Source organism: Sander lucioperca, chromosome 19 (assembly GCF_008315115.2).
Source record: "Sander lucioperca isolate FBNREF2018 chromosome 19, SLUC_FBN_1.2, whole genome shotgun sequence".
Lineage (NCBI taxonomy): Eukaryota > Metazoa > Chordata > Actinopteri > Perciformes > Percidae > Sander > Sander lucioperca.
Window position 1 is genome coordinate 17,639,391 of NC_050191.1, and position 27,157 is coordinate 17,666,547.

Consider the following 27,157-nt stretch of genomic DNA (forward strand, 5'->3'; position numbering starts at 1 on the left):
AAAAACAAAACAAACAAAAAAGGAAAAAAATGGCAATAAACCATTAAGGGACTGTGAGGCAACCCACAGAGGTGTAAAACTGTGCAATACATATGCACGTTTCACACTGAAATTTGCCAAGGTGTAGAGAATCCTCATGTGGATTCTCTAAACATAGATATGAGTGGACATTTTACATGAAAACACACATCACAAAAAGTTCATGTTACCATTTTCTCTCTTACTTTCATCCTCTTCACTTAACCATACACAGTGATAAACCTGATAGTCAGTCTTACATGTCACAGGGGCTAAACAAGTGAAGTCAGACAGATGTAAATAATTGTTGTTTATCCCAACTGATTAACTTTTTAGCACATTCTGCTTTACTTTGCATGCAAAAACACTCAGGCCTCTTGTTCATCAAGCCTGTTTTATTTATATATACGTAGATACCGCATCCGGCTTGTGCAATGCGTCTCTGCTACCGCGATCTTGGGACAGGGTAAAACCCATTCTGACCATTAAGAATCTTAGAAGACACTTTTGGATGTTCATGTGAAATAAATGCCAAAACATGGAATAACATTTCTATGATGAAAAAGGTTTAATATCACAAGAGATAACGTTAGCCCTTCTTTTAAGCCAACATAAAGTTAAGTGACTGTCCTGACACTAAATTAATCTAACACTAGCTTATGTCAGGTAAAGTATTTTTATTTAAAGCTTTAGTGCATAACTTCTTTATAATAATGAGCATCCGTTACATTCAAGCCATTGCCAAATGAGTTGATACAAAGCTAATTAAGACTATCAGCTCCACAAAACACTCTCTGTATTTCTCAGTATAATGAGTGTGGTGTCATCTGGCGACTTTCGTGCGCAGAAACTCGAGGTAAAGGTGAAGATAATGACCTCTGCTGAAGAGTCCATGTTTTTTTTTTAACCCTCTGTGTCCTCTTTGGCTACAAGCAACTGAGTGGTGGAGCGGTGGGGGTGGTGCGCAATCACGGAAGGCTTGTATTATGGGGAGGTGCCAGAAACTATGCACCATAGCTTTAAGTAATTAGTAATATATCAGTAAGATGCTGAAAATGATGTTTGTCAAGAGTGTTATTGAAGCAGCAGCTCCAGGGCTGAACTGCATTTCCTCGAGTGGCCACTTAAGGCCAGTCTGGTCTCTATAGCTAATGTCACCCTTCATAACAACTGTACAGGGGGGGTGAACTTTATATAACTAAACCATTTAAATTACATTGAGGCTTAAAGCCGTGCACTGTTACTATCTACACAAGATAAGGTATTTTGGTATAAAAACACTTTTTTTTATTTAACCAAGTATCCTGTATCATAAATCATGTCTGGCACATGTAACAAACCAAACTGCCTGAAAATCAGTTAAAATTCAGCAAGAAATGAGGATTTTAATATTGGATAGACCTCCTGCCTCGATAGACATTCATGCATTAGGAGGCACAGCTACTCGGTACCAATATGGCGGCCGCATCGACGTATTGCTCCAATGAACAGCAACGGCCAATGTGGTATCTATATATATATATATATATATATATATATATATATATATATATATATATATATATATATATATATATATATATATATATATATATATATATATATGATCAAGCCCTAATGCAAGAAAGACTTCCCAGGTTGGTCATTTTGTCAAAGTTTTATTGTGTTTTTCAAGTATGCATGGACCAAGAAACACTTCTACAGGTAAACAGTACAGAAAGCATTAAGAGTATAAAACAGCAAGAAACATGACTGATTACAGAATACATGACCAGAAGAAGCACAGAGTTATAAACTACAAATTGATCAGCGAATAACCAGGGAGCCTGTTTAAAAATAAAAAATACACAATCGTCATCAATGAAGTAACTAAGAATTTAATAACTATTGATGATGTTGCCACCTTGATGAGTCTCTTGTTTCACCACATGTAAGCTTCAGTGTTTTCACATTCTGGAAACCTGCAGAAATAAAAAAAGACCATTGATAAGTTGGCCAAGTTAAACTTTTATATGTGATAACTAAGAGAATTCTTTCCCAATAAGTTCAAGTTTTGTAAATACAAGTATATTCAGAAATTCTGATAAATTTATACAAAATAAAGTTACAACTGTATTTGTATCATTATAGAAGTCATTACAGGAGCTTTAATCAGTAAAAATATATCACATTTAGTGGGGTTAATTTTGAATTAGTCATAGCATTTTATTCCCCATTTACTGCGCTTCAGAAAATAAATACGAAAAGCCTTTTTGAAAAAATGGCTTGCTGAAAAAGAGTTCCATTCGCTTGCATTTAAGAAAGTATTGATCCATAAAGTACATTCTCAATGGAGTACATGTAATAAGAAAAGGCCTTAAACATGTACCCATCAAGTATTTAAATATTATAAATCTGATACTAATAACCATTTGCATTTTTAAAACGCTGATATGATTACTCTTCTAACATCTACAGCCATCCTAACAACATTATACAAAAGAGTGAGCTACATACCTTTAAATGACGAGAAAAAAAGGGGATAAGATTATCTTCTTAGAAATACTTGGTACGGTTGAGAGCTCTTTGTGCCAGCTGCCCGCTCTCATCCGTTATTCTCTCCCAGTCCGTTTGACCCACCACAAAGCCGATAGCGCGCTTGCGATCTGCTTCCTTCTGCTCTTCGAGATCAGCCCATCGAACCTTAACAAAACAACCACAATGTTGTGTTATGACCAGTGGATGAAAGAGCATCATTTAATCAGTTACATTACTTTTACATTCAATATTTTTGACATTCAATATGTCGTCTCATTGGCAAACAAATACATTTTAAGTGCTCATATTATGCTCATTCTCAGGTTCATAATCATATTTAGAGGTTATATCAGAATAGGTTTACATGGTTTAATTTTCAAAAAACACCATATTTTTGTTGTAATGCACATTGCTGCAGCTCCTCTTTTCACCCTGTGTGTTGAGTCCAAGTCACTATGCGTTACTATTTTTGTCATTTTCCTTAGTAAAAATATTGTTTTTGCTTTCTTCTTGCATCTCGGGGAGTGAAGTCACATATGCGACGACAAGTCACGTTTTCAGCATGTGGACAGGTCACGTGTACCACGCAGCGACACAAACGTAAACAACAATGGAGGGAGGAGAGAGATGCGCGTTTTCTAGCTGGAAATACAGTCACTATTTTGAGTTTGTGTCAGCTAAAGATGGCAATATTAAGGTTCGTTGTACACTCTGCTGGTGGCGACAAAGTGCTATCTAGCTACAATAACACTACGTCAAATTTGAAGAAACATTTGGAGTCGCAGCACTGCAGTCAAACTTACAGAGCAAGTCCCACCAGGTGGTCAAATCAGAGAGCAGGAGGTCCCCCACCACCCAAACAACAAAAGCTAGACTTTGGTGCAAAACCAGTAAGTGGGGAAGTATTTGGTCGGGCAGTATGTTGTAGAGGAAATGCTGCCCTTAAACACGGTTGACTCGCCTTCGTTTCGTGCGATAATAAACTAGATCCCTACTACTGTCGACGCCGAGCTGCCTCACAGTAAACCGGTTGTCATTTTTATGTTGAGGCTGTGGGGGTGTTGCCAGCAGCTGCTGAATGTAACTAATAAAGTAACTTGTAATCTAACTTATTTACTTTTAAAATCAAGTAATCTGTAAAGTAACTAAATTACTTTTAAAATCAAGTAATCTGTAAAGTAACTAAGTTACTTTTTCAAAGTAACTGTGGCAACACTGTATACAACACAATAAAGGAAAGGGGAAAAGCCAAAAAGCATAATATGAGCACTTTAAGATGACCAAAGCAACAGCTCTGTGGCACAGCCTGGCAATTTACCCTTTTCTTTCCCGGTTCCGACATGCGCGTGGCATAGTCGTCTGGCAGCTGAAGGTAGTCCTCCAGGTCTGCCATGTCTTCACGCTTCCTCTTCCCACCGCTCCCCAAACCGTCCAACTTGTCTGTATAAATGGAAGATCACTGTTCTGGTCAGTTCTCCCCTCCCATGACATCTTTAACCTCATCATCCTAAGATGAATGTGTCCATAAGAAGACAGCTAGTCAATCAGCATGATCAGTTTTAGCAAGGTCCTGCTTCACAGTCACATACAATAAAGAAGTGCAATCACATCAACACTACCAGAGCAGGGTTTCTTATTTACGTTTCCCCCACATTTGCCTGGCTCAGGATTTGTAGAAATTATGACCATGTTTTTGTTTACATGGATATTGAGTTGAAAAATAACTATATGGCAAAGGAGTTACATTTTGCACTCAATACCTTCACCTACATATTTAGAATGTTTTCTTCAGATGAGGCTTTATTGAAGCATGTTCAATTTGAAGCATCTTACAATCACAACATGAATAGTTTAGGTTTCTGTCGTGCTTTGTGCACAGTTAACACAGACATACATCATAAAATGAATCAAGGCAATATCGTCAGCCTTACAGAGGTCAAAGACAGTAGTCAGTCATAAGATAAAGACTAACAAAAAGGAATACCTACCAAGCTTCGCCTCAGATGTGTCCATCTCCCATTTGCTTTTTGGAATGTAGCCCTACGTTATATAAAGAAACACTGCAATGGTTAAACATTTGTGTGACACGGGGAGAGGGGGAGAGAGAGAGAGAGAGAGAGAGAGAGAGAGAGAGAGAGAGAGAGAGAGAGCGAGCGAGCAGGGGGTGGCTGAAAAGAGAGCAGACTGGTTTATTAAACAAAGACAACTGACGGATGAGACTGCGTGAGGACTTATATTGTTAGGACATATAATGTAACAGTGGCATGCAAATATTTTGATCTTGCGAGTTCAGATAAACTAATGTGTTCAGGTTTAGCCTTTGTTCTTGTTTTGCTCCATGCAAAAGAAAAGTAAGAATGGACAACAGCTGTGCTCTGCTTTGGAGAACACACAGTCTGTGCCAAAGTGCTTTCCTTAAAAAAAAGATAATCAAGCTAACATCTATCTGCTCTTAGAAGGTAAAAAAGCAAAACAAGCAATTCAATCTCCAATCACGTAGTTTGTCTGTGTGAGCTAATGACAATGTGATCAACATTTTAAATTACAGAGAACAATGACCCTGCAGTGTCTGCAGTGCTGCTGCTCAAGCTTTTAGACAAATATTTGTGTTAACTATACATGAAAATGTTTCCGGCCAAAAATCACACTGTGCGCTCACTTTTCCCTAACTGATCCTCAGCTGTCAAATTACACAGATGCAATTTAGCTGGCTAGCACCAGCTCTAGGTAAGGACACACTAATGCATTCTTTTGACACTCTTAAGACCACCCAATTGAAGCTGGATGTAAAATTTTGAGAGGTAAGATGTCAGCAACACCAAATTATGAATTTCGTAGGAAACATACAATATATTCAAAATAACCTTATAGTTTGTTAATCTTGGAGGAAGTTATCTCGGATGGCTGCAAGTCAAAATCATGACTGGCAGGTGAGTGTTTAGTACGGTGCATCACTTACAGAGATGGCACCTTTTTTTCCAGCTGACACAATGTTAATTTAAAGAAACAGGTCAATTATTTTATCTATGACAAGCTTGTATGACAGACAAAAGAGCCTTGCAACAATAAAATGAGTAAAGCTGATTTAGTTGCATCTGTGGCCCATCTCTGTCAAAATGTTATGATTTAATGTTTTGCTGGTTTCATTAGGTCCAATAACAACACAATTAGGTCAATTTATTTATTTTTCTGTTTTCTTTATTGACTTTTTTTTTTTTTTTTTCGTTTTTAAGGCTTTGTTGTGAAGACATGTGTCTTTCTCACACCTTTTAATTTCTTACTATAACAACATTAATCCACCCCTGCCTCACAAACTACACTATAGTATTAGGTACATTGTTTAATTTCACATAAGATATGCATTCTAAAATATATTTATGCATTTAATTATTTTAATTTTTTTATATTTCGGACATTTATTTGTTGTGCTTGATTTCATTATTTGGTTTGGTTTTCTTTATATTTTAGGATGTATTTCACATCTGTCAAAAAATATATAGTCATATTTTATTATATTCACCCCAAAATTAAAAATACCTATTTTCCCTTTTAGTGTTGGTGTGAGTTGTCCATTGTTGGAGATAACAGCCATTCTGCCTTTTCCCCCCACATAAGGGAACTAGATGGCACTCGGCATGTGGTGCTCAAAGCGCCAATAAATGCATTTGAAAAACTCAACAGCAATGTCTCTTTTTGGACTCATGACCCCGTTGCTCAAGATAATCTTTAACACAAGTGTTTTCTATCAATTTTTCTGATTAGACCTCTGCTCAGGTTTAAGATGGTCAGAGCTTTTCTGAGACGTTCGCAAGTCACAGAGATGTGTCAATCAAGTGCAGTCTGTACACGCCCACTCAGTCACTGACAGTAAAGGCCCAGACACACAGAGCTGACGGCCAAACATTGGCAGAAAAGGCAGTTGGGCTGATCGGTCTCCCCAAATTGGTCCAAAAAATGCCTCGGAACACACCAAAGCGACGAGACGTAATATGTCTCCATAACAGCAGGCGGCGCTAATCTGTATTGTTGCCAAAAAATGAAAACCGGCAGCTGATAGGACGAACCCGTCACGTGGGTCTTGTTTCTCGGAAATTCAAAGACAGACTGTCGTGGCGGCTTGTTCAGAATAAGATCTCGTATTGTACTAAAATAGTTCACCGAAACGTGTTTCTGAAAACATTTTAAGCGAGAAATAGGCCATGCGGTTGCTGAATCTGTCTTCATTTCAGATCAACAAAGGTCAGTTTAAAAGATTTTCGTCAGATTTTGAGAGACTCTAGTCACGCTCATTCTGCTCCCCGTTTCCAGGTTAGCACTCTACCAATCAGATGGGTCATTTGAGTCCGACTGCCGGCAGTGCCTGCCCCGCCGATTATACATGTCAAATCGGCCAAAATGAAGGACGACGGCACGGAACACACCGAACAGACTTGAGTCACTGACCTTGCCAGACTGTCCAACGGCTGATTATCGGCTCTGTGTGTCCGGGCCTTAAGTCTAATCAGGCACAGTAAGTGAAAACACCTTGGGTTTGTAGGAGCTTTAAAAGAAGTCAATGTTTTTATTCGGTATATTTAAAAGGCGCATATTGTAGTGGGTTTTTTTTTGTAACAATGTCCAAAGTGTGCAAAATTATGCTGAATATACCAGTCTTTTTTCATTTGTTATGAGTCTCAACACATGGGACGACAAAGAAAAATAAAACATGAATGACGCTGCTGGAAATCTTCCAGCAGCATCTGCTCCGGTTTAATCCAAGATCAGGCACTCTGGATTCCAGAGTTTAACGTACAAACCGATGCTTGTTAATAAGCTGAAGAAAGGAGGCAACCTGTTGCTTTACAAGACAACAGACTCAAAGGTCTGTTCAGATTATTTATAAATATATTATATATACTGTATATAGAATGTCATAGAAGTCAGGGTCAATTAGCAGCTGCTGAATGCTCAGTCCACACACTGGGCAGTAACATCACTGTTGGATGTGGTCTCAGGTGCAACAAACAATATCTGACCACATCCAACTGTGATGCCTGGTGTGGTAAATTAAAATTGCTAATGCTGTATATTAACAGTGGAATTGTGGTGCTACAGCAGATTAAGATGGTGCAGCACCACAAAGACATTTTAAAAATTGTGTTTATACAATACACAATCATCTGATTTATGATTAACCACATTTCAGTAGGTAACATACATGTATATGTTTTAGTATTATATTTAGCTTGATGTAAATTATCTTAAAACTAGCATATAGTGGCATAAATAAAGTAGTGTCCTTCTCTATGAGGAAGCTTAATGGACATTTATTCCTATCAAAATTGTCTCCATAATGTTGGTTCATCCTGGGGACACCAAACATGGACCCCATTAGAAGAAATGGTTCATGCCCATGGATATTGTTGGAAATTTAAAGGTGAGCTATTATGCTCATTTTCAGGTCTATACTTGCATTTTTTGTTTCTGCTAGAACATGCTTTGATGTTCAAAAAACACTTTATTTTTCTCAAACTGCCCATGGCTGCTGCACCTCTGTATTCATCCTCTGTCTGAGACGCTCTGTTGGAGTGTCTGTCTCTTTAAGCCCACCCCCCAAAATGCCAGTCTGTTCTGATTGGTCAGAGTTTCTTTCTTTAGTCTGGATCAACAGAAGTACATTTCCAGGACAACTGCCCGACATAGTGGAAGGTGAGGGACGCGCCCGATGTCCCTCACCTTCCGCTCTCTGTGTGTTCCCGTTCTCAAACTGTTCGATTTGGGGAAAAATCAACAAACTTCGAGCTAGCAAGCTACACGCTGAAAATTCCAAGTTTTGAAGAAAATTGGTGGGGATTGTTGTGGACGAAGTACACACGCTGATACCCTGTTAAGAGCAAATTACATTTAACCACATATCCAGCTAATTTGAATAGCTCATGTTACTGTATTGTGTGAAGAGTTGACTTGATTTAATATTTTGTGTGCCGTTTTCTTTTGCGTGGTGCAAATGTTCCACCAAAACAAGTTCCTTCCCGAGACCATTTTGCAGAGACACCGTCGCTGCATCCGGTGCTTAGCGCCGCCCAAGACAATTGTGATTGGTTTAAAATGCTACACAACCCAGACTGTTTTTACCTCCTACCCTAGAATGTATGTGTGGTGTAGCCAGACCTTACTCCACAGCTCTGTGGAGATTGTGCTGGCGATGAGAGACTAGCGTTTCTGGGTCTATATACGCTTACCCCATTTTTTTTAAGCTTATGCCACATTTAATATGAATCGTAACATTATATTTCTGACAGAAAATAAGGAAAAGCATAATCGGCCTGCTTTAAGCAAAGCTTTCGAATGTAACCTATATTTTCTTGTTGTGACTGAAATGAGCCTTGTTTTATATGATTTGATTTTGCTCATCTAAAGCATCAATATAAATGTCTTTCTGCAAACAAGGAACATACATTTTCTATTTACACATTTTGTTAGAATTGAGGAGAAGTTCACTGGGGCCCACAAAACCGGGTTTGGAAAAGCTTGATGAAAGCTACAGTTCAGATAAAGACACTTATAGGGTTAATTTGAGGATTATTTGTAATCAGTCTAAATCAGTCTGACGTCTGTAACTTCCTTCTGTTGTGCATTTTTCTTGATTACAGCCACAATAGTTTATCTACGATGCCAGGAAGATTGACAACAAAAAAAAGAAATCAAAACTTTTTATACAATCTAAAACAAGACATTATCACTAAGTTTTTTTTTAAATAAATAATTTTAATTTGTTTGAGACTTTAACACTATTTTAAAGAAAACTTTGATTAAGAAATATGACTGGAAAAATTGTCTTTACTCAGAGAACCAAGGTTACAACATAACTAAGCGTTTTATTGCAGCAATAATAAAGTAGGCTGCTCTTGTATTGATTTATGACCATTTTAGGCTGAGGGGAGAAGATTTCTATTTGTTTTAATATCATTAAATGTAAAGATAGGTTTTGCTTTCTGCTTCAGACTCATTTAAAAAAAAAAAAAAAAAAAGAGAGAAAGAGAGCGATCTGCGCCACACTGAACTGCACGCTGCAGTCCATGTGTGTGTGTTCGGGCGAGAGAGAGAAAGAAAAAAAGAAAGAAAGAAAGAAAGAGAGAGAGACTGTACCCTCTAACGTTCGCTGGGTTTTACTGGCAGCTTTGTACAATTGCAACTCCCCTACCGCTCTGCAAAAGTGAACTCAGAGTCAACTTTGGCGAACGGGCAGGGGATCTTCTATGCTAATTTAGAGGTCCAAGCCAGACTCATCTTCAAAGCCAGATGTATTATATATTATAACTAGGTCGGACTTCATCTACTGGCGGCTGCTCTGCACTTACGCCGATATCGCGAGACAATTTGTACCTCGACGAGAAGTCTCGTCACATTTTAATGTCGCAAGATCTTGTAGGACGAGATCTCGTCACACCTCTACTAGCTAGACACCAACTGTGTCTGATGTTTGCTGCTGAGCAGTTAGTATTCAGTGGGTTATGAGCGCAGTGAGAGTAAACCAAAACAGTAAATCTGCGGGCCGGGCTATGAAGCTTTGTAAAGCCGAGGGGAGTTACAGATTTGCATGATCATTATGAGCGATCCCTTTTACATTGTTTTCCATTGTCATTTGATACATTGTTATTATAAAAATATCTATTATAGCCGCTTTAAGGTAAAGCAGATTTGTTGTTAGGCGTTTGATTATTAGGCAACTGTGCATCGGAGGCCGGTGGCTTATTGTTTCCGCTGCTTTTTCCCCCCCATTCTTACTATGACTTTCAAAATCAAAAATTCTCTAACTTTTGCCCCACGGTCCAGTTTGATCACAAGCTTTGTATACATATGGGGACAATCTCCCTGAAGGTGGTACGACAGGAAACATTTAAATTTCAAAACTTTCAAAATCTGTTACTAAGCAGTAAGTTCTACAGCTTTCAAGAATCTTTCACTGAAACCTAGTGGATATTATTATATTTATTATATATTATTATATATAAGTCTGTCACTCTGATATTCAGGTAATTGATTATATTATTATAATTATTTTTTATAGTTGGTTAATATTTCCCCAGGATAGTTGTACAACATCTGTATAGCTGGTTAAATGATATAATTAGATATTATGTGAAAATGTATCAAAATCTGAGGCCAAAAACACTCAAGTGTCTGATTATAAATGCTACTGTCAACATTTCCCTTCATGTCAAAGGCAATATTTACCTCTTTGTAAAATTAATTTGGCAGAAGAATAAATGTCATTCATTTATTTCTTTAAAATCTCAGAATTTTGTGTTGATTTCATAAAAGATTCATAATAAAATATTATTCATAAGAATGTTTTGCACATTACTTTTAAAAACAGATTAGATACACATTTTTATTTTTTCAATCATGATTTTTTGATTAAAATTACATTTCTGTCTTTTGAAAAAAATGTTTTAGCATTTCTGTGAATGAGAATCATCAGGGATACGAAGCAGAATGGTCCAGTCTCAAATACAATGAGGAAGTTAAAGTTTTAGATCACTTTTGCTGATGTTGGTACTTTAGCAACAATATGAATGTTTGATGAAAAAACTTCAACTTTCTTTTGAAAATCCTTGATGTGAAGACAAAAATAATTTCAAATGTACCTATCTAACAATGAAATCTGAGGAAATGCTTAAAAAGACAACAACTAAATGCCTACACTAGAAGCCTTGCAACTGCTCCTTTAGTTAATGGACTATTGCAGCTATCATTTCATTTTAGGACCGATTCACTACAGTATTCCCTATCTCGCTCCCTTATATTTGATCTGTTCTGCTCTGGTCCTTCCTCGTAAACATGATAATTACTACATAATAAATTGAATGACTGAATAAGCCTTATGTGGTAGATGGGAATACATATAAGTGGAAATGATTCTGAAACCGGGTGGCTATAAATGTAAGCTTTTCATGTCCTACCAGATCACCCTCTTCTTCCTCCTCTCTCTTCAGCTCCTTAGGCTCGTCATCGGGATTGAAGTCTTCCATTTCAACCTAACACCACAAGCACGTTAGTTTAGCTCAGTTACTGAGAAAGGACTAATATATATATATATATATATATATATGTAATATTATGAGAACTTTTTAAGTCTTGAAGACCTCACCTCTTCTATAGCAGCATCCTGAAGCAGGGACCGGACATCCAAGCGCACCATATGACGGGGTGAAGACTCCCAGTTGTTGGACATCTATGTACAGAATGCTCCATTAGGAAGTGCATTCTATATGTATGAGCTTTAGTGGCCATTACTCTTATTATGAATGTATCTGAGACAGTTATTTTATATTACAGACCTTCATTATATCCTTAAGTGTGCGCCCATGGACATTTCTCTTTGCACAAGTCTGAGTGTCTGCAGTGATTTCAGCAAGATACACCTTAAAATAAGAAAAACAAAACATCTTAAACACATAGCCGATTGGAATAAAAACTTTTTTTTTTTCTGGAGTCATTAATGAACACAACTTACCTCAAAGCCTTTCGTTTTGGCTGCGCTCCAGAACTGATCAAAATGTTTAACCCTGTCATTAATAGTGTCTAAAATGATGAAGGGGAAAAAGCCGTCATCCAGAGTTTTCTTGAACGTTTTAAGCATGCTGTTCCGGTAGGTATCCTCCATCTCTGGCTCATACTCATACTCAAGAACCTGCAAGACAGGTTTATTGTATTACATTCTTTATATTGTTTACATCTACATCTCAAAGTTGATATTTCTCACTGATGCTGAATTTGATTTCCAACTGCATACTTTAGCACAACTTTTGTTATTGTTGCATTTCAGACTCACCTTGGTTTTGACTCTTCTCCCGGTGTCTGGGTCTTTCTCTACTTTCTCAACCTCCGTCATGAAATAATCGTCCAAAACAAGAACTCTTGGAGGTGCACCGCCACAATCGACTTCCTTATCCTTAATAACGTCAACAAGATTGAAAAGCAAAGTTTTCATGGTTCTATTTGCTTTGTTACAAAAGGCAATATTTGTTATGTAAAACATCTTTTGTGGAAGGACATATAAACAGGCTCTATGAGTATTGTCTGTATATTGTTCTTAAAGTTCAGTTACATTACATCATTATTACATTACAATATGATTTGCTGGTATGACTCCACTCACCCGTATGAGCTTAGCAACATGGCTTTTTCCACTTCCTGGAAGCCCTCTCATTATGATGACAATCTGTTCAAATATATCAAATAAATGAGTACTTACTATTATACAGAAAACAATGTGATATTGTTACATCAAGAAACATTGCAGCAGTAATTAGTACCCTTTCAGGGCGAGATGATCTGCCAGGCGGTTTGAGGATATCGTCAATATTCTTGATTTCTGGCTTCTTCTCGACACGTGGGGGTGGCTGGGGTGGAGGTGGGAGGGGTGGTGCAGTGGGGGGTCCTCGGTCCTCTGGATAACTTCTTCTTTCTACTGTATGATATTCATTGCAAAGTATTTATCTGAATGGCATTTTTCCCACATTATAGATTTATTGTAAGTGAGAAATAACCCTGTGATTTAAGAGTGAAGTGAAAATATTCCAAACACAGCTGAAGTATGTGAGTACACGTCTGGTAACAGTGGGATAGAACATACCGTAAGGTGAGGAGCTATGACTGTAACGCTCAGGCCCACTGCGGTCGAGTCCAATGCGCTCGTTTCGAGGTCTATCATAGCCAGGCCTTCCATAATGTTCGTCTCGATCACGACTGTCACTTCGCTCCCTCTCTCGAAGATCCCGCTCTCTCTCTCTGTATCCTGAGCGTGAGGAAGGTGCCAGTGGAGATCTACACAGAGGAGGAGCACTGTTAAGTGTTTGTTTCATCAACAGAATTTCTTGATTCAAACTGGCACACACTGACGACTGATCACAATGTACTGACACAATGTGATATTGTACCTTTCTTCAACCATGGACTGTGTGCTTGAATTAAAAACAGACAAATAGAAAACAATATTACATAAGTACAGAAGCAGCGCACTTTCCCCCAGTATGGAAAAAAAGGTGTTAAAGAGTAACATGTTACCTGTCATCTCTTTCTCGTATGGGATAGCGCTCCCTCTCATATCTTTCTCTTTCATATTCAGGTGGCAGCTTTTCTCTGTATAATTCCCTCTCTCTGCTGTACTCCCGGCGGTCCATGTAAGGGTCCAATCGTCTTTCATAATATGGTTCTCTGCTGTAAGGATCTCTGGGACCAAGAGGTTCTAGGAAAATGAAATGAAAATGAAACAGAAAATTGCAAAAGCAAGCTCTGTTCGAGTAGAGAAAGATAAACTCAACCCCTTGTCTAGACCGCAAACGTCACATCAGCGGTGTGTTCACGCAACTGTCTGAAGCGACTGTCTATACCAGTTCCGTCTGGTCCAAGCATTTCAAAGCGTCAAACAGCAAAAGAGCAGCCAAACTTTCTGTGCATTGTGCAATTTTACCCCAATGTTACCCATTCAATATCCTATAGGCTCTGATAAAGTCTGAGGGAGGACTGAAATAACTTTAAAGAATATTTTACACCCGTGAGACGCAGCTGAGAGGCAAGTCTGCACTGAGCTGGTGCTGACAGCTGCATAGATTAAGAAGAGAGAGGATCTGTAGCGTGACACGTGCGGGGGAAAAAACGCACCGACATGCTTGCGATCTAGACACAGGGTTACAGTACTGAGACTCACCTTTTTCATAGCCCCTGTCTGATGGCACTGGGTCAGGCCTCAACAAAATTCTCTCACCATAAGAGATCCGCTCAACCGTGGCTCCAGGCTCTGAAACATGGAGGGTAATGTCACCAACAGTCCTGAAAATTAACCTGTTTTATCTGTTAAAATGTGTTTGTCTTTGCTGCTCATACCGTGACCATGCCCATAATCCACAGTCTTTGGAATCACTGAAGGTTTGGATGCAGGGAGAGATGGCTGGTAATCTGTGGCAGCAGGCTTAGTATCCCAAGACACAGATTCGGTTACAGCTGTCTGTGCAGCTGCAGTCATGCCCTGAGGATGACAGATTTAACATGATATTGAACAGTTAAATACAAAATAAAAATAGAATGAAAAAAACAAAATATATATTTCTGAAAACGTATTTAACAAATATATAAAAGTCTCCCTAACCAGTGACCTTGCCATTCTTACAATGAACAAATATGGCTAAATAGCTAAGTTACGATAGCTAAGTAACATAAGTAAAAATAAATTACCTTCAGAACATTCCTAACATCTGCTGGGATCTCCAAACCGAGAAGACCAGCAGGAAGCTCGGACAGGATGTCAGTTGGTGCAGGCTGAGGTTCAGGACCAGGTGGCTTTGCCTCCTGCAATTCCCTGTAGACCCAAAAGAATGAAAGTTAAGTTCACCTACAAGTTCCCCAAAGTCCATTAGACCATAAAGTAAAGTGGGTAATATACTAGCAAAAATAAAACAGCCTTCTGCTTCAATCACTACGGTGTGCAAAAGCAGGCCAGCCAAACTTGTTAAAAGGTTTTTTTTTTTTTTAATGATTTGAGCACGACAAATAATATTACATTCACCTCCACTGTTATGGTGTGGTGGCAGAAATATCAGAGGTGAATATTTCATAACTTACATAAATAATAACACTACACTTTGCATGGCTAGATTCAACTAAAGATAAGTCAGAGTGTACTTTTTGTAAACCTAGGATAATAATGTAGTAATCAATGATGAAAGTCTAGAAATTACCGTATAAATTTAAGCTCTTGAGCAGCTTTCAGGATGATCTCATGCTGACGTTGGGAGAGAGCAAGCACATTTGCAGCACTTGTTCCTTGTGATGCCGGATCAACTGAGCTCTCTGGCAAGTTCGAGACAGGTGCAGCAGGAGATAAAGGTGGACGTATATCCAAAGGTGGCTCTTCCCTGTGCTCTTCATAGCGAGCTCTATGATCTTCATAGTCAGAAGGATACCCTCTCTCTGGTGGTGGAGGAAGTCTTGAAGGCCTATCCCATTCTGAAGGTGATGGGTATGGTGGTTCTTCCTGCCGGTGGGGTGGCTCATCCCTATATTCACGAATTCTAAGTTCTCCTCTTCCCCTGTCATGCTCATCATAAGAATATGGTCGACCTCTTTCTCTTTCCTCTAGCCAATGGCCATCTCTGTAGGGCTCTGGTGGTGGCATGCGGGGGGGATAATCCCTTCCAGGAGGAGCACGCTCTCTTTCCCATTCAGAGTCATAGTACTTGGCCTCATGCCGATAGTCGTCAGGAGGATAGCCCTGTGGTGGCCGCCAGCGATACCCGTCTTCCCCATGACCATAATCCTCCACGAAACCCTCATTGCGTCTCTCTTCATATTCCTCATGTGTTGGACCTGGCCGCCACATGCCTCTTGCCATCCCTCGACCCATAGGTCTCCTCCTCATTCCTTCCATATCTATTATCTCATGTGGAGGCAGAGGAGGGCCTCTGCCATGTGGTGGTTGCCATCCTAATTCTCTTTCCATGCCTTCATCATACAATGGCTCCTCCATAGGATCCATCATTTCCTGAGGTGGTGGTGGCACACGACGCCTGCCTCTGCCTACATCAGGATGCATCGGATGGCTATGAGGGTCATGTCCATGGTACATGGGGTCCACTTCTGGATCCATTTCGGTATCATCGATGTCCATTCCATGACTTAATGGCTCGTGATCCATTGGGCCATGTGCTGGATGAGGGGGCCTTCCTCGTCCCTGGTGCATAAAACCAGGATGACCAGGTGGGGGACGACCCCGGCCATGTGGAAACGGAGGTCTCATGCCTCTAATTGGAGGTCTCCTTTCTCCCCAGTAAGGATCCCCTTCCTCTGAGTACTCCTCTGACTCAGGTTCTTCCCAGTGCCTGTCCATTGGCTCTCCTCTTCCCATAGGTGGTCCGCCTCTTCCCATTGGATGTCCTCTTGCCATAGGGGGTCCCCCTCTTCCCATAGGGAGTCCCCCTCTTCCCATAGGAGGACCCCCTCTACCTATAGGTGGTCCCCCTCTACCAAAAGGTGGTCCCCCTCTACCCATAGGTGGCCCTCCTCTCCCCATAGGCGGCCCACCTCTACCCATTGGCGGTCCCCCTCTACCCATCGGCGGTCCCCTTCCCATAGGAGGACCACCTCTGCACATAGGTGGCCCTCCTCTTACCATATGAGGCCCTCCTCTTATTATTGGGGGCCCTCCTCTCCCCATATGGGGTCCTCCCATTGGCTCTTCATAATACTGTTCCTCTGTTGAAAAGTGATGTCCGTCTGGCATCCACAATTCTTCAGGGGGCACATCCGATTCCTCACCACCACACTGCTCGTATGAAGGATCTTGCCATTGATACTCTTCCTGCTCTTCTGGCATCCCCAAGTTCTCTTCAGGTGGCATGTACTCATAAGACGTTTCTCCCATCTTCTCCCCAAGTGGTACAGTGTTCGATCCCGTGAACACTCCCCTGCCCCTCTGCCCACGTCCTCGTCCATGCACTTGGACAGCTACTGGCGGCTGGCCTCGTCCCCTCCCAGGGGGAAGCCTTGGAGGATCTGGTCTCGACTGCAAATGGCCAGAAGGTTGTGGCTCCTGTTGGATTCCAGAGGGCTTTGGAACCAGTGGGGGTTTGTTGTTTATCAATGGTCTATCTGGTTTGACAAGATTTTGTGCAGGAGTAGTTTTTGATGCCACAGTAGAAGGAGCCGTTACGGAAGGCTTGCCATTACCAGGTTTGGTGTTTTCGCTATTGTTAGAAACATTATTGCCTTCAGATTCCTCAGGCTCTGTGGTTGTTTTTAATGTCTGAGGAATGGGGTCATTTTGGACAAAAAAGCCATCAGTTCCCAGCAAGTTGTCATCTGTCAAGTCTTCAGTATTGGCCTTATCACCTGGTTCTGATTCTCCTTTTTCAGATTGTAGCTGCCCGGCTGACTTTCCAGGAATCTTGGAATCCATACTGGCAGGTTGTTTAGTGGCTGATTGTGCCTTAGGTTGGGGGCCTTGTGGTTGTTTTTGCTGGGGCACAGGTGGACATTCAGTGAGCCTTGGGGGCTGTTCAAACCTGGGTTGCAGCCCAAATCCAGGTTGGTCAAATCTGGGGGGACCATCAAAGCGGTTCCTTGGTTGGTCAAATCTAGGGGGACCATCAAAGCGGTTCCTTGGTTGCTCAAATCGAGGGGGGGCATCAAAGCGCTGCTGTGGTTGGTTGAACCTTGGGGGGGCATCAAAGCGATGCTGTGGTTGGTTGAACCTTGGGGGGGCATCAAAGCGCTGCTGTGATTGGTCAAACCTTGGGGGGCCATCATAGCGCTGCTGTGGTTGGTCGAACCTTGGGGGAACATCAAAGCGCTGTTGTTGCTGATCAAATCTCTGAGGACCATCAAAACCTTGCTGCGGCTGGTCAAATCTAGGGTTGTTTCCGCTGGGGCCAGCAGGACTACAGAGATTGTAAGAAAACATTATAAATAAAGCTTTATTTTAGTGATATCCCACAAATATAAAACAATACATGTAATAGCCCACCTGCATTCAAATACTCTCAACTGAATTTATGAAACATTTTTCTTTTTAAAACCCATTCTTAAAATGTAACATTTTTTAAATAAATAAATGCCAATAACAGTAGTACAAAACAATCCCTACTGACCGTGGACCTCTGAAGCTGTTGATGCTTGGTGGCTGAATGGTGGAGGGACCTGGAGGTCTAACTCCTATGCCAGCAGGGCCCGCTCCTCTTACAGGGGGTCCAGCAGGTGATTCTGAATGTGGCCCAAAGCCAGCGGACCGTGGACCTTGAGAGTTGGGACTAACACCAACTGGGGAATGCTGCATACCCAGATTAGCTGACTGCTGCTGCATTTGCATGTCTTGTCCAGGGTACTGAGCAAACTGTCCCATCATACCACTACTATACTGGCTTGAGGCAAATGGCACCATGGCAGTGAGAGTGGCCACCCTTTCTTGAAGGTGGGCATTGGTGGCGTTCATCTGTTCCTGCCACTGCTTCCATTGGCGCTCATAGTCCTGCAGTTGGTCTTTGTGGGGATAGGTCTGAAATTGCTCATACCACAGGACGAAGGAGCAATCCCAATCTTGGAATAAAGGGGTGAACTGTTGCTGTTGCATTTCATAGTGCCTCAGCTGCATTTCAGCAGACATTGACTGCAACAAAGGACATTTTGGTTTAAGTATTATCATATAGGTACATGGAGAACAAAGAAATCACTGAAACATAAAATAATGAAAACTTATGAGCCTCCAAGATGCTGCAGGGGTTGCACTCTTTTGGTTCCACTAAACATACTTTGCTTGCTTGCTTTTCACCTTTCATTTTCTGTACAGGTCACCTTCAAACCAACGAAAATAACCATCCGAATAGTAGCTGTGAAAGAAACTACCATTTGCATACCTGTAGGTTTGTTGGTTGCTGAATCAGCTGTTGGTACTGTTCCAGGATCTGCTGAAGCTTTTCGTGTTGTTGCATGAGAGCTTGGTATTGCAAGCCTGTCCTCTGTTGCTGCACCTTTTGCCACTGTGCTGCTGCAGCCTGTAACTGCTGGAGGCGGGCAGCCTCCTCTGCGTCTTGTGGGACCTCGGGCTTTAAACACACACGAGACAAGATGATGGACATGATGGTTTGTGTGTGGTGGGACTTACTGTGTACGTACTGTAAATGTAGTTGATTTTTCTACATTTTTACTCCGTAAGTTTATGTAAACAATATAAACAATGTTTAGATCCAGTAATAATTAGGGGTGGGAAAAATAATCAATTCTTAGATGCATCACGATCCTCTCTAGAAGGATTCAATGCTCGATTCTGATAAGTTAATCGAAAAAAAAAAAAAGTTACTGTCTCCAGACAAGTACAAATCAGAAAACAGAGTGACTGAAAGAGGATGGGATAATGGACAACAACTTAGAGTTTAGGCAAGAGTGCAGAAAAAAAAAAAAACACACAAAAATGGCCAAAAGGAAAAAAAATTAAATTTTGTATATATACACACACATGATCTAATAAGACATACATAAAATAATTAGGCAAAACACATATAGGCTGTTCATCTACTTTATCACATTACATTTGACCACCTCATGTTTCATGTTCTAAGAAGCCAACCGTAATGGGGATCGTCAAGCGACGATACCCATTAGCAGCATTAGCAGCACCTGTGAGTTTATCATGTGACAGTATGTCCTGTATGTCCCTTACCGGCTAACGTATTTCAAGATGGCGCATGAATATGGAGTGTCTACCCCAGTTCATGCGAATGCAAATGTAAAATGTCAAGCCAATAGGAATACTTGGACTTGATGGTGGTGGTAAATATTCATGAAAAAGGACAAGTTGGTGAACGGGCAACACAGATTTTGATAATGAACAACTGAATACGTTACACACTGGACCTTTAAAGGCTGTTGAATACAGCACTTACAAAAGCACTTACACATGCCAAAAAAGCAATACGAACATGTTGCATATAAAAGAGCAATAAACTTATTAAACTAAATAATTAACGTGGTGTCAATTATTTAATTGCACAGAAAAATATTTAAATGCTTTAAATGGGAGTAAATTCCCCCAATGTAGGCTACCTAAATGGTTAAAAAACACAGTTATGTATCTGGTGCTTTCTGTTCCTTAATGAATCAGGGCCAGTAGAACTACAGCCATAATAAACCAAGCCAATACATGTGAGAATCATCTATTGTCCTTTACCGTTTTACAAAAAATTCTGTAGCACCATTCAATTTATAACATTCAACAACAGCAATCACTATAGTGTTAGTGAGTTAAGAACATTTTGTCACAACAGTTTAGTGAAATAATGCACCCCTAGCCAACAACTAATAAGCCCTAACTAATCACATGACAGTGTTAACAAGTTGTTGTTGTTGTTGTTGTTGACATTGCTAGAAGCTGCTAAAGTAGCCTTGAGCCACTAACCTTAAGCAGGGATGAGGACCAGGGTCTAGTAAGGTCACTTTTTTCTAAATCCACACGCCTAGATTTTTTTATTTACAAACTTTTTCAAAAGTTTTCGGCATCAATCCACGATGACTCAAGTAAGGTCAAGCTCCCTCTGGAGCCACAGAAGGCGTTATATAACTTATTTAGGGCCTAAAACCTGCATTCTATCTAACTTCCAGCAGTGGGCGACTCCACTAGCTCAAAAAACTATTCAGTTTCTATAGAGGTCCTACTTCTAGCCTACTTCTCACTTGATTTATTACCTCAATAAACATGTCCCTAATGAGTTAATGGCCTTAATCACTAGTTTTAAGTCTTCTTCAATACAGCACAATGTTCATTTAGTAAATTATGATCCCATTTATTTTGAAATTAACGATAAAGCAGGGGATGTTTTAGTGGCGTGGCTACATGCCAACCATGGTAGAGGCGTAGCAAAGCGTATCACGGCCCTGTCTATATTAAAACAGCCGTGAACTTGTTTTTGGGTGTTGCCCATGTTTCCATCTTAAACTTTGACCCTCTTACTGTTTGTTTTCACTTCAAAGTTGATTGGAACATTTAAGTCGCCTAAAAATGTCTTGTTCAGCATTCTGCCAACTAAGCTAGCTAGCGCTAGCTGATAACTTTAGAGACAGTCTGCCGATTTTCAACCAGCTCTGTGTACTGCCATACATGCAGATGAACGACACCAGTACGCGAAAGTCTGTGTTCACCCACCGGCAAAACTCCACTGGATGACTCGCGTCAGAAGGGTTAAATATCGACTTTTCCTCATTTGCGTTTAGCTTAGCGCCATTGAAACCATACACAACACTGGCTTAGACGTGTCATCCTACCAAGCTCCGCCCTTTTGTCCAAATATGGTCACTTCTGGCTCCAAAATACCAAGATGTCGACAGCCAAAATGCAAACACATGGCTTCAAAACGGCAGTCCACAAACCACTAGGTGACATCACCAATGCTAATTCCATTATTTTTACAGTCTATGTCCAAGACAAGTTTAAATTCTTACATTCACACTGGGGCTGCACGATATTAGAAAAAATTACATTGCAATATGTTTTTTTTTGCGATATATATTGCAATATGAAAAAATAGACTTTTTATTTAATTTTTTAAAGATGATTTCTTGGGCATTTTAGGCCTTTATTTCCACAGGACAGATGAATACATGAAAAGGGAGAGAGAGGGGGAATGTCATACAGCAAAGGGCCGCAGGTCGGAGTCGAACCTGCGGCGTCGAGGAGTAAACCTCTATATGTGTGCGCCTGCTCTACCAACTGAGCTAACCCACAATACTGACCTTTTTAATAGATGACATGAATAGCTCTGTTTGGAAATAATTATTCATTCTCATATTACTGGGGTGATTTTGTTGGGGAGTCCATCTGCATAGAAAATTAAAAAATGACTTTTTCTTATGTGAACCATGCGTTCTTGAACTTAAATGCTTTACAAACACAAAAGCAAGTGAGTGCTGTGACTACTCTTCTGAAGTGATTTTGGAGGGGGAAATTAGGTGGACAAATACAATGGTTGACTCACATGACACCATTGTATTTCATATACAATCTACTATACAATCTACTATCTCTACTATCAATGCAGGCTAAAGTCATGAGTAATGATATTAAAAATGCATGCATGTTGCTTTACCTAAAAGAAGGGGGCTCCTTTATGTTGATCCCCTCCTGTTCCTCATTGATTTTTAGGTTGTGGTCGACAACTAACGTTAGCGGGGCCTGCTTTGGTTGTTTGATAAATTTATCAGTGATTGTTACTGGTGGTTTGCTCTGCATGCAGAGCCTGCATGTCACGGACTAGCAACAAACTGTGTATTCAAGAAGCCTTAAATCAGTGTAAATCACGTTATTTCAGACACAGACTTCTCTTGCACACTAGTGTTACGTTTCCATCTTCACAGCTCTGAGCCGTAACGTTAGTTGGGACAGACAGACCCCCGTTTTATTTAGGCTAACTCAGTTAGCTTTAGCCTGGCTCGTAGCTGGTAACTAGCTTTTGGTCTGGTAACTCTGCGGTGAAAAATGGTTGGGAGACGTGGTGATAACGTGCATTAATCAGTTGCTTTATTTCATCTTTGCAACAAACATAAAACACTGACTAATGTAGCTTCACTACCCATGGAAAAGCATGCGCATCACTTTGTCTGCAGCACCTGCTGCTTACGGTAACATTACTTTTCTACACGGACACAAGGGAGAGTCTCACTTCCCATAACAACCCCTGTTGGACTTCGTTACATACACACGTTGCCCAAATGGCAATTAGTTATGAAAAAATGAGAACCATGCAAGTTTTCCTTTTGTATCAAGCAGCAAAAAAGTTGCAGAGTTTACATCGCACCTCCAGCGTTGTGACTATTGCACATGCGCAAATCCCGATGTCGATGCTGAAACAAAATATCGTTCAGCTCTAATTCACACCTACGTAACATTGTAGTAATGCTTACCTTCGCCTCATCGGGCGGTGGAGGTGGTGCTGGGGGCTCCTCTTTTGGAGGGGGTGGAGGAGGTGCACCTTTTGGTGGTTCTGATGGAGGAAGAGGAGGAACTTGGCATTGGGGCAGCAAAGGGCCATCGCCCTCTTTCTGATTCTGCCTGGCTTTCTCTTGCTTTAACTTCTGTAGATTTTGAAGATGTTGTTTGTACCAAAGTTGCTGTTGCTCCTGTGTGAAACAATGACAAGGACATTTGTCAGTCTTACTTTTCCACTTCGAGTGTTTGTGGAATCTTGCTTTCCTTATCTCACCTGCCCACTCCTTGCTCAATTGACATAATAGGATTACATTTTCCAAATTTTCCTTAGAGTCTACCTTAAAACATCTCAGTAATTAAATGCTCTTTTACCTACTTTCTCTGATTCATTTTCTGATTACTTAAGTCGTTTTCTCATATGAACTCCAGACAATGTACGGATGTTTGTTTTTCAAACCATATGTTCTGTTCTCTTTTTGTAGGTTTGGCTGCAGAGTTTGTTTGTTACAGGAAATGGGATGGCTGTGATGCTTCTGCAAGCTGATCATCTAAATCTACCATGAATATCAAGCTGGATCTTGCTCTCAAAATGTGTGCCTCCATCAACACCCTGCATGAGTGATGTAGCCAGTGCGTCAAAAGGACACGGGATAATTTTTTCACTAAATTTAAATATCAGTCTTTAAAAAAAAATGTTTACCTTATGCATCAAATCCAATCAAAGGACACCCTTTTAATTCGTAATACATTTAACTAGTTCATTTTGGATGTCAGAAGTTTGGTTTTGTATCTTTTCCATGTGGTACTACAATAGAATTTAGAATATAGAACATCGTTTTAGTTGCTTTAAATAACCTAACTAGCTGAAAATAGGTATTTATCATGGTTTTTCAAGGGCTGAGTTGAAGTGCTGTGTACAAAAGCAGTACTAACAGTTAACAATACCTGCTACTGGACATCTGTATGCTTTTATTATCCACATAGCCTGGATCAAGGGAAGTACATTGCCAGGATAAGCCTGACATGCCCCTTCCCTGCTGCTATCTGTGTGTCAAAGTCCTTCGCTACAGGAAACAACAAAATAAACCTCCGAGCTAGGAAGCTAACGTCACAAGCTGAAAATGGCAAGTTTGACAGAATTTTTTATTGTGCAAAAAGACAAGCCTGCTTGGTTCTTTCGGTGAATGATTGTAAAGATTTACAAAGAATACGCTTACAGCATTTACTATCTAACGGACGTTTCGGGACCAATTGGCGGGGATGGCTATGGATGAAGTACACATGACTATAACCTGGTAAGAGCAAATTACGTTTAACCATTTATCCAGCTAGCTCCTGTTACTGTATTGTGTAGTTACCTTCATTTAATATTTTATGTGGCGTTTTCTTTTGCAGGGTGCAAATGTTCCATCAAAACAAGTTCCTTCCCAAGACTATTTTGCAGAGGCACCATTGCTGCTGGAACTTAACGCGGCCCAAGTGCAAATGCAAACAACCCAGAACCTTTTCTTCTCCTATTCTATAATGTATCTGTGGTGTAGCCAGACCTTACTCCACAGCGCTGTGGAGATAGGTCTGACAAGGAAAAAGGATGGAAAGGTTCATTGTAAGACTCGTAGATAGTGTCAAACATTAAGACAGTAATTATATTTTCGTGTCCATTTTCATAACTGCATAATACAGAATAATACAAAATGTGGTAATTGCATATATTGCATCTGTTAATATACTGTGTAAACCATAATATTGACTACAAGTTCAGGATGGAGCAGCTGCACTTTGGTCTATATATTTTAAAGTGTACTACCACAAAATAACTGGTTTTCCCACTTCTCTTCCACATTTGACATGCACAGTATGATGTAGAGTAAAAAATAATCGCTGGTGCAACACAGATGTCTTCTTACTTTATAGTTATATTTTAAAGGTACATAACAGTGACTAACGTTTCGATGTAAGGTTACATCTTCGTCAGAATATTTCCATGCAATATATGTACGCATTAGTTTGCACAAGAATGGCATACCCTGCCACCAAAACGGGACTGTGAGACAAACATTTACAGAGTGTAAACACATTTAATAGGGGATGATATAGGCTACAAAGGTGGGTAATTTCTAGTTTCATCAATCAACATTGTGGCTATGATGTTCTTTGGCTGTAAGTTTTGGCTACAGGTAAAGCAAAGTGTTTAGAACCAAAACATGTCAACAGAAACAAATACAAGACATTACCTGTAAATTTAAGGATTTGTCGTCCTCTGTCGTAGACGGATCTTTCTTATAGGCTTCTTTGGCTTTGGGAGCACCGTTGTTCTCCGGTGGCTTGGATGACGGGGGCTCTGGAGGGGGAGGACCCGGTTGGGGCTCGGTGGGCTGCGGTTGCGGTGGAGGGGGAGGTGGTGGGTGACCCGCTTGAGGAGCGAGGGGAACTCTGGTCGGCGGAGCAGGAGTCTCGTCTTCTTTATAGTACGAATGGGCTCCAGCTCCGCTGTCTGAATGCCCTGCTCCTTCTGAATGCCACGAAGACCCAGGATATCCACCTTGTCCACCACCGTACGCATTAGCGTTAGCGTTAGCGTTGCTGCCGTGGTGTAACACAGACTGGAGCTGTTTCTGGTGCAGCATCTGCAGCTGTTGCATCTGCTGAAGGTGTTGCTCCTGTAGGCTGGATAACATCGAGCCGCTGGATGAGGCCTCGAAGCCGCCGAACCCTGGTGCCGGCGGGCCGGCGTGGCCGCCACCAGGCTGCTTACGGGGCCCAGAACCTCCATAGCTTTGCGCCGGGGGTGTCCCATAATTTCCCCAGGAAGGATACATTGTTCAGAATCACAATTCTGTTTCTGATGTGATTCTGAAAAAACCCCGAAGCGGTGTACACGGTCTTTTGTACTCACATACAGCCGGGCCTCAGTGGCTAAAAAAAGCTAACGTTACCATTCTACCATGAAGCCTACATTTTCATTTCCCGACTGGGCCAGGCCGCATTAAACAAAGAATATAAACAGCAACTCTGTAACGTTAGCAAGCAACGGTTATCCGTTAGAGAAATAAATGTGCAAGTCTAGCCTTAAATAGAAAAAAGGTTACAATAAACATTTAGATAAGCTGATATCGTTGAGTGGCTGATGCTACGGTGCGATTCACATTTATGACGGAAGTACATCACAAGTCACCACGCGACCACTTCCGGTAGCGCTTATGGTGAAAAAGTTGTTCCCTTATTAGAAATTCTTCGGCTGTATTCATAAATGCAATTTTTCTAAAAGAAACCCCACTGTTCTTGTCCTTTTGATTTTGTATTTGCTTCTATAATATTTGATTGTGCCTCCTATTTACATTGTAAACACTTGTGTTGAGATGATCTGTAAAAATATATATTTAGGTTATTTTGATTAATTTTTTGGGGGAAAACTTGTTAGCAAACATAACTAATGTATTATTATTATTATTATTATTATTATTATTATTATTATTATTATTATTATTATTATTATTATCAGGCTAGCAGTAGTAGTATTTATGTCCAATGTCCATTGTTTCTAGACTACATAATGCCAAAAAACGATCATACCTTTGTTGTCCGATAGCATTTAAAAAAGAAGGTTTTGGGTCAGATGTTTACTATACCAATGAATGTATTTACACTTAACTCACCAAATGCATGCCTAGCCTACCATTGATTAGACAGAAGAAATGTATAATGTGAAAAGATGCAACACACAAAACATTACATTTTTTTCTTTACAAAACGTGTTCAAACGTGATTTCTGAGTAGGCTATGCTCTCTTTTCACGGTTGCCAACGGCAAATATACAGTATGATGCCAAGCAAAAAGCTGACCCTGGATCTGTGCTTTTACCACAAGAGGGAGACATTTACATAGAAATGTCTACTTAACAAGAAACCTTTGGCTGTAAAAAGAAAAGAAAAAAACTCAGTAACAGGTCTATGCCTCATATGAAACAACAACAAAAGTAGTAATACTACTAATAATAACAGTTTAGGTTATTCATTCCAACTAATTTTAAGCTCTGAAAACCTTTCATGGAGGTGGAAATGTGTCAGGCTGCTGGTTGAATTATACATAACATGATTTAAATTAACAACAAAAATACATGTAACTACTCTGAGTCTGATTACAATATATTCCATATTAAACAATAAATCA

At 40.3% G+C, this 27,157-nt stretch overlaps 1 protein-coding gene across 5 annotated transcripts; it reads right to left on the minus strand.

Annotated features, from left to right (window-relative positions):
* Positions 1 to 1,660: 1,660 nt before the first annotated feature.
* On the minus strand, positions 1,661 to 26,164 carry ylpm1 (YLP motif containing 1). 5 transcript variants are annotated; one of them, XM_035995759.1, is made up of 23 exons: positions 25,222 to 26,164; positions 22,963 to 23,178; positions 18,927 to 19,115; positions 18,165 to 18,679; positions 16,492 to 17,954; positions 15,258 to 16,452; positions 14,755 to 14,878; positions 14,407 to 14,548; positions 14,231 to 14,320; positions 13,588 to 13,768; positions 13,461 to 13,484; positions 13,157 to 13,347; positions 12,837 to 12,991; positions 12,680 to 12,742; positions 12,353 to 12,472; positions 12,035 to 12,211; positions 11,859 to 11,942; positions 11,669 to 11,752; positions 11,481 to 11,555; positions 4,524 to 4,575; positions 3,854 to 3,975; positions 2,515 to 2,700; positions 1,661 to 1,979 (listed from the first exon to the last, which is right to left on the minus strand). In XM_035995759.1, exons 1-22 carry the CDS (start codon positions 25,804 to 25,806, stop codon positions 2,554 to 2,556), a joined length of 5,994 nt encoding a protein of 1,997 aa, XP_035851652.1. In that variant the 5' UTR covers positions 25,807 to 26,164; the 3' UTR covers positions 1,661 to 1,979; positions 2,515 to 2,553. The 5 variants fall into 5 exon arrangements, with proteins under 5 accessions (XP_035851652.1, XP_035851649.1, XP_031177933.1 ...); XM_035995756.1 differs by having other exon boundaries at positions 12,837 to 12,988; positions 15,258 to 17,954; XM_031322073.2 differs by having other exon boundaries at positions 15,258 to 17,954.
* Positions 26,165 to 27,157: the final 993 nt, after the last annotated feature.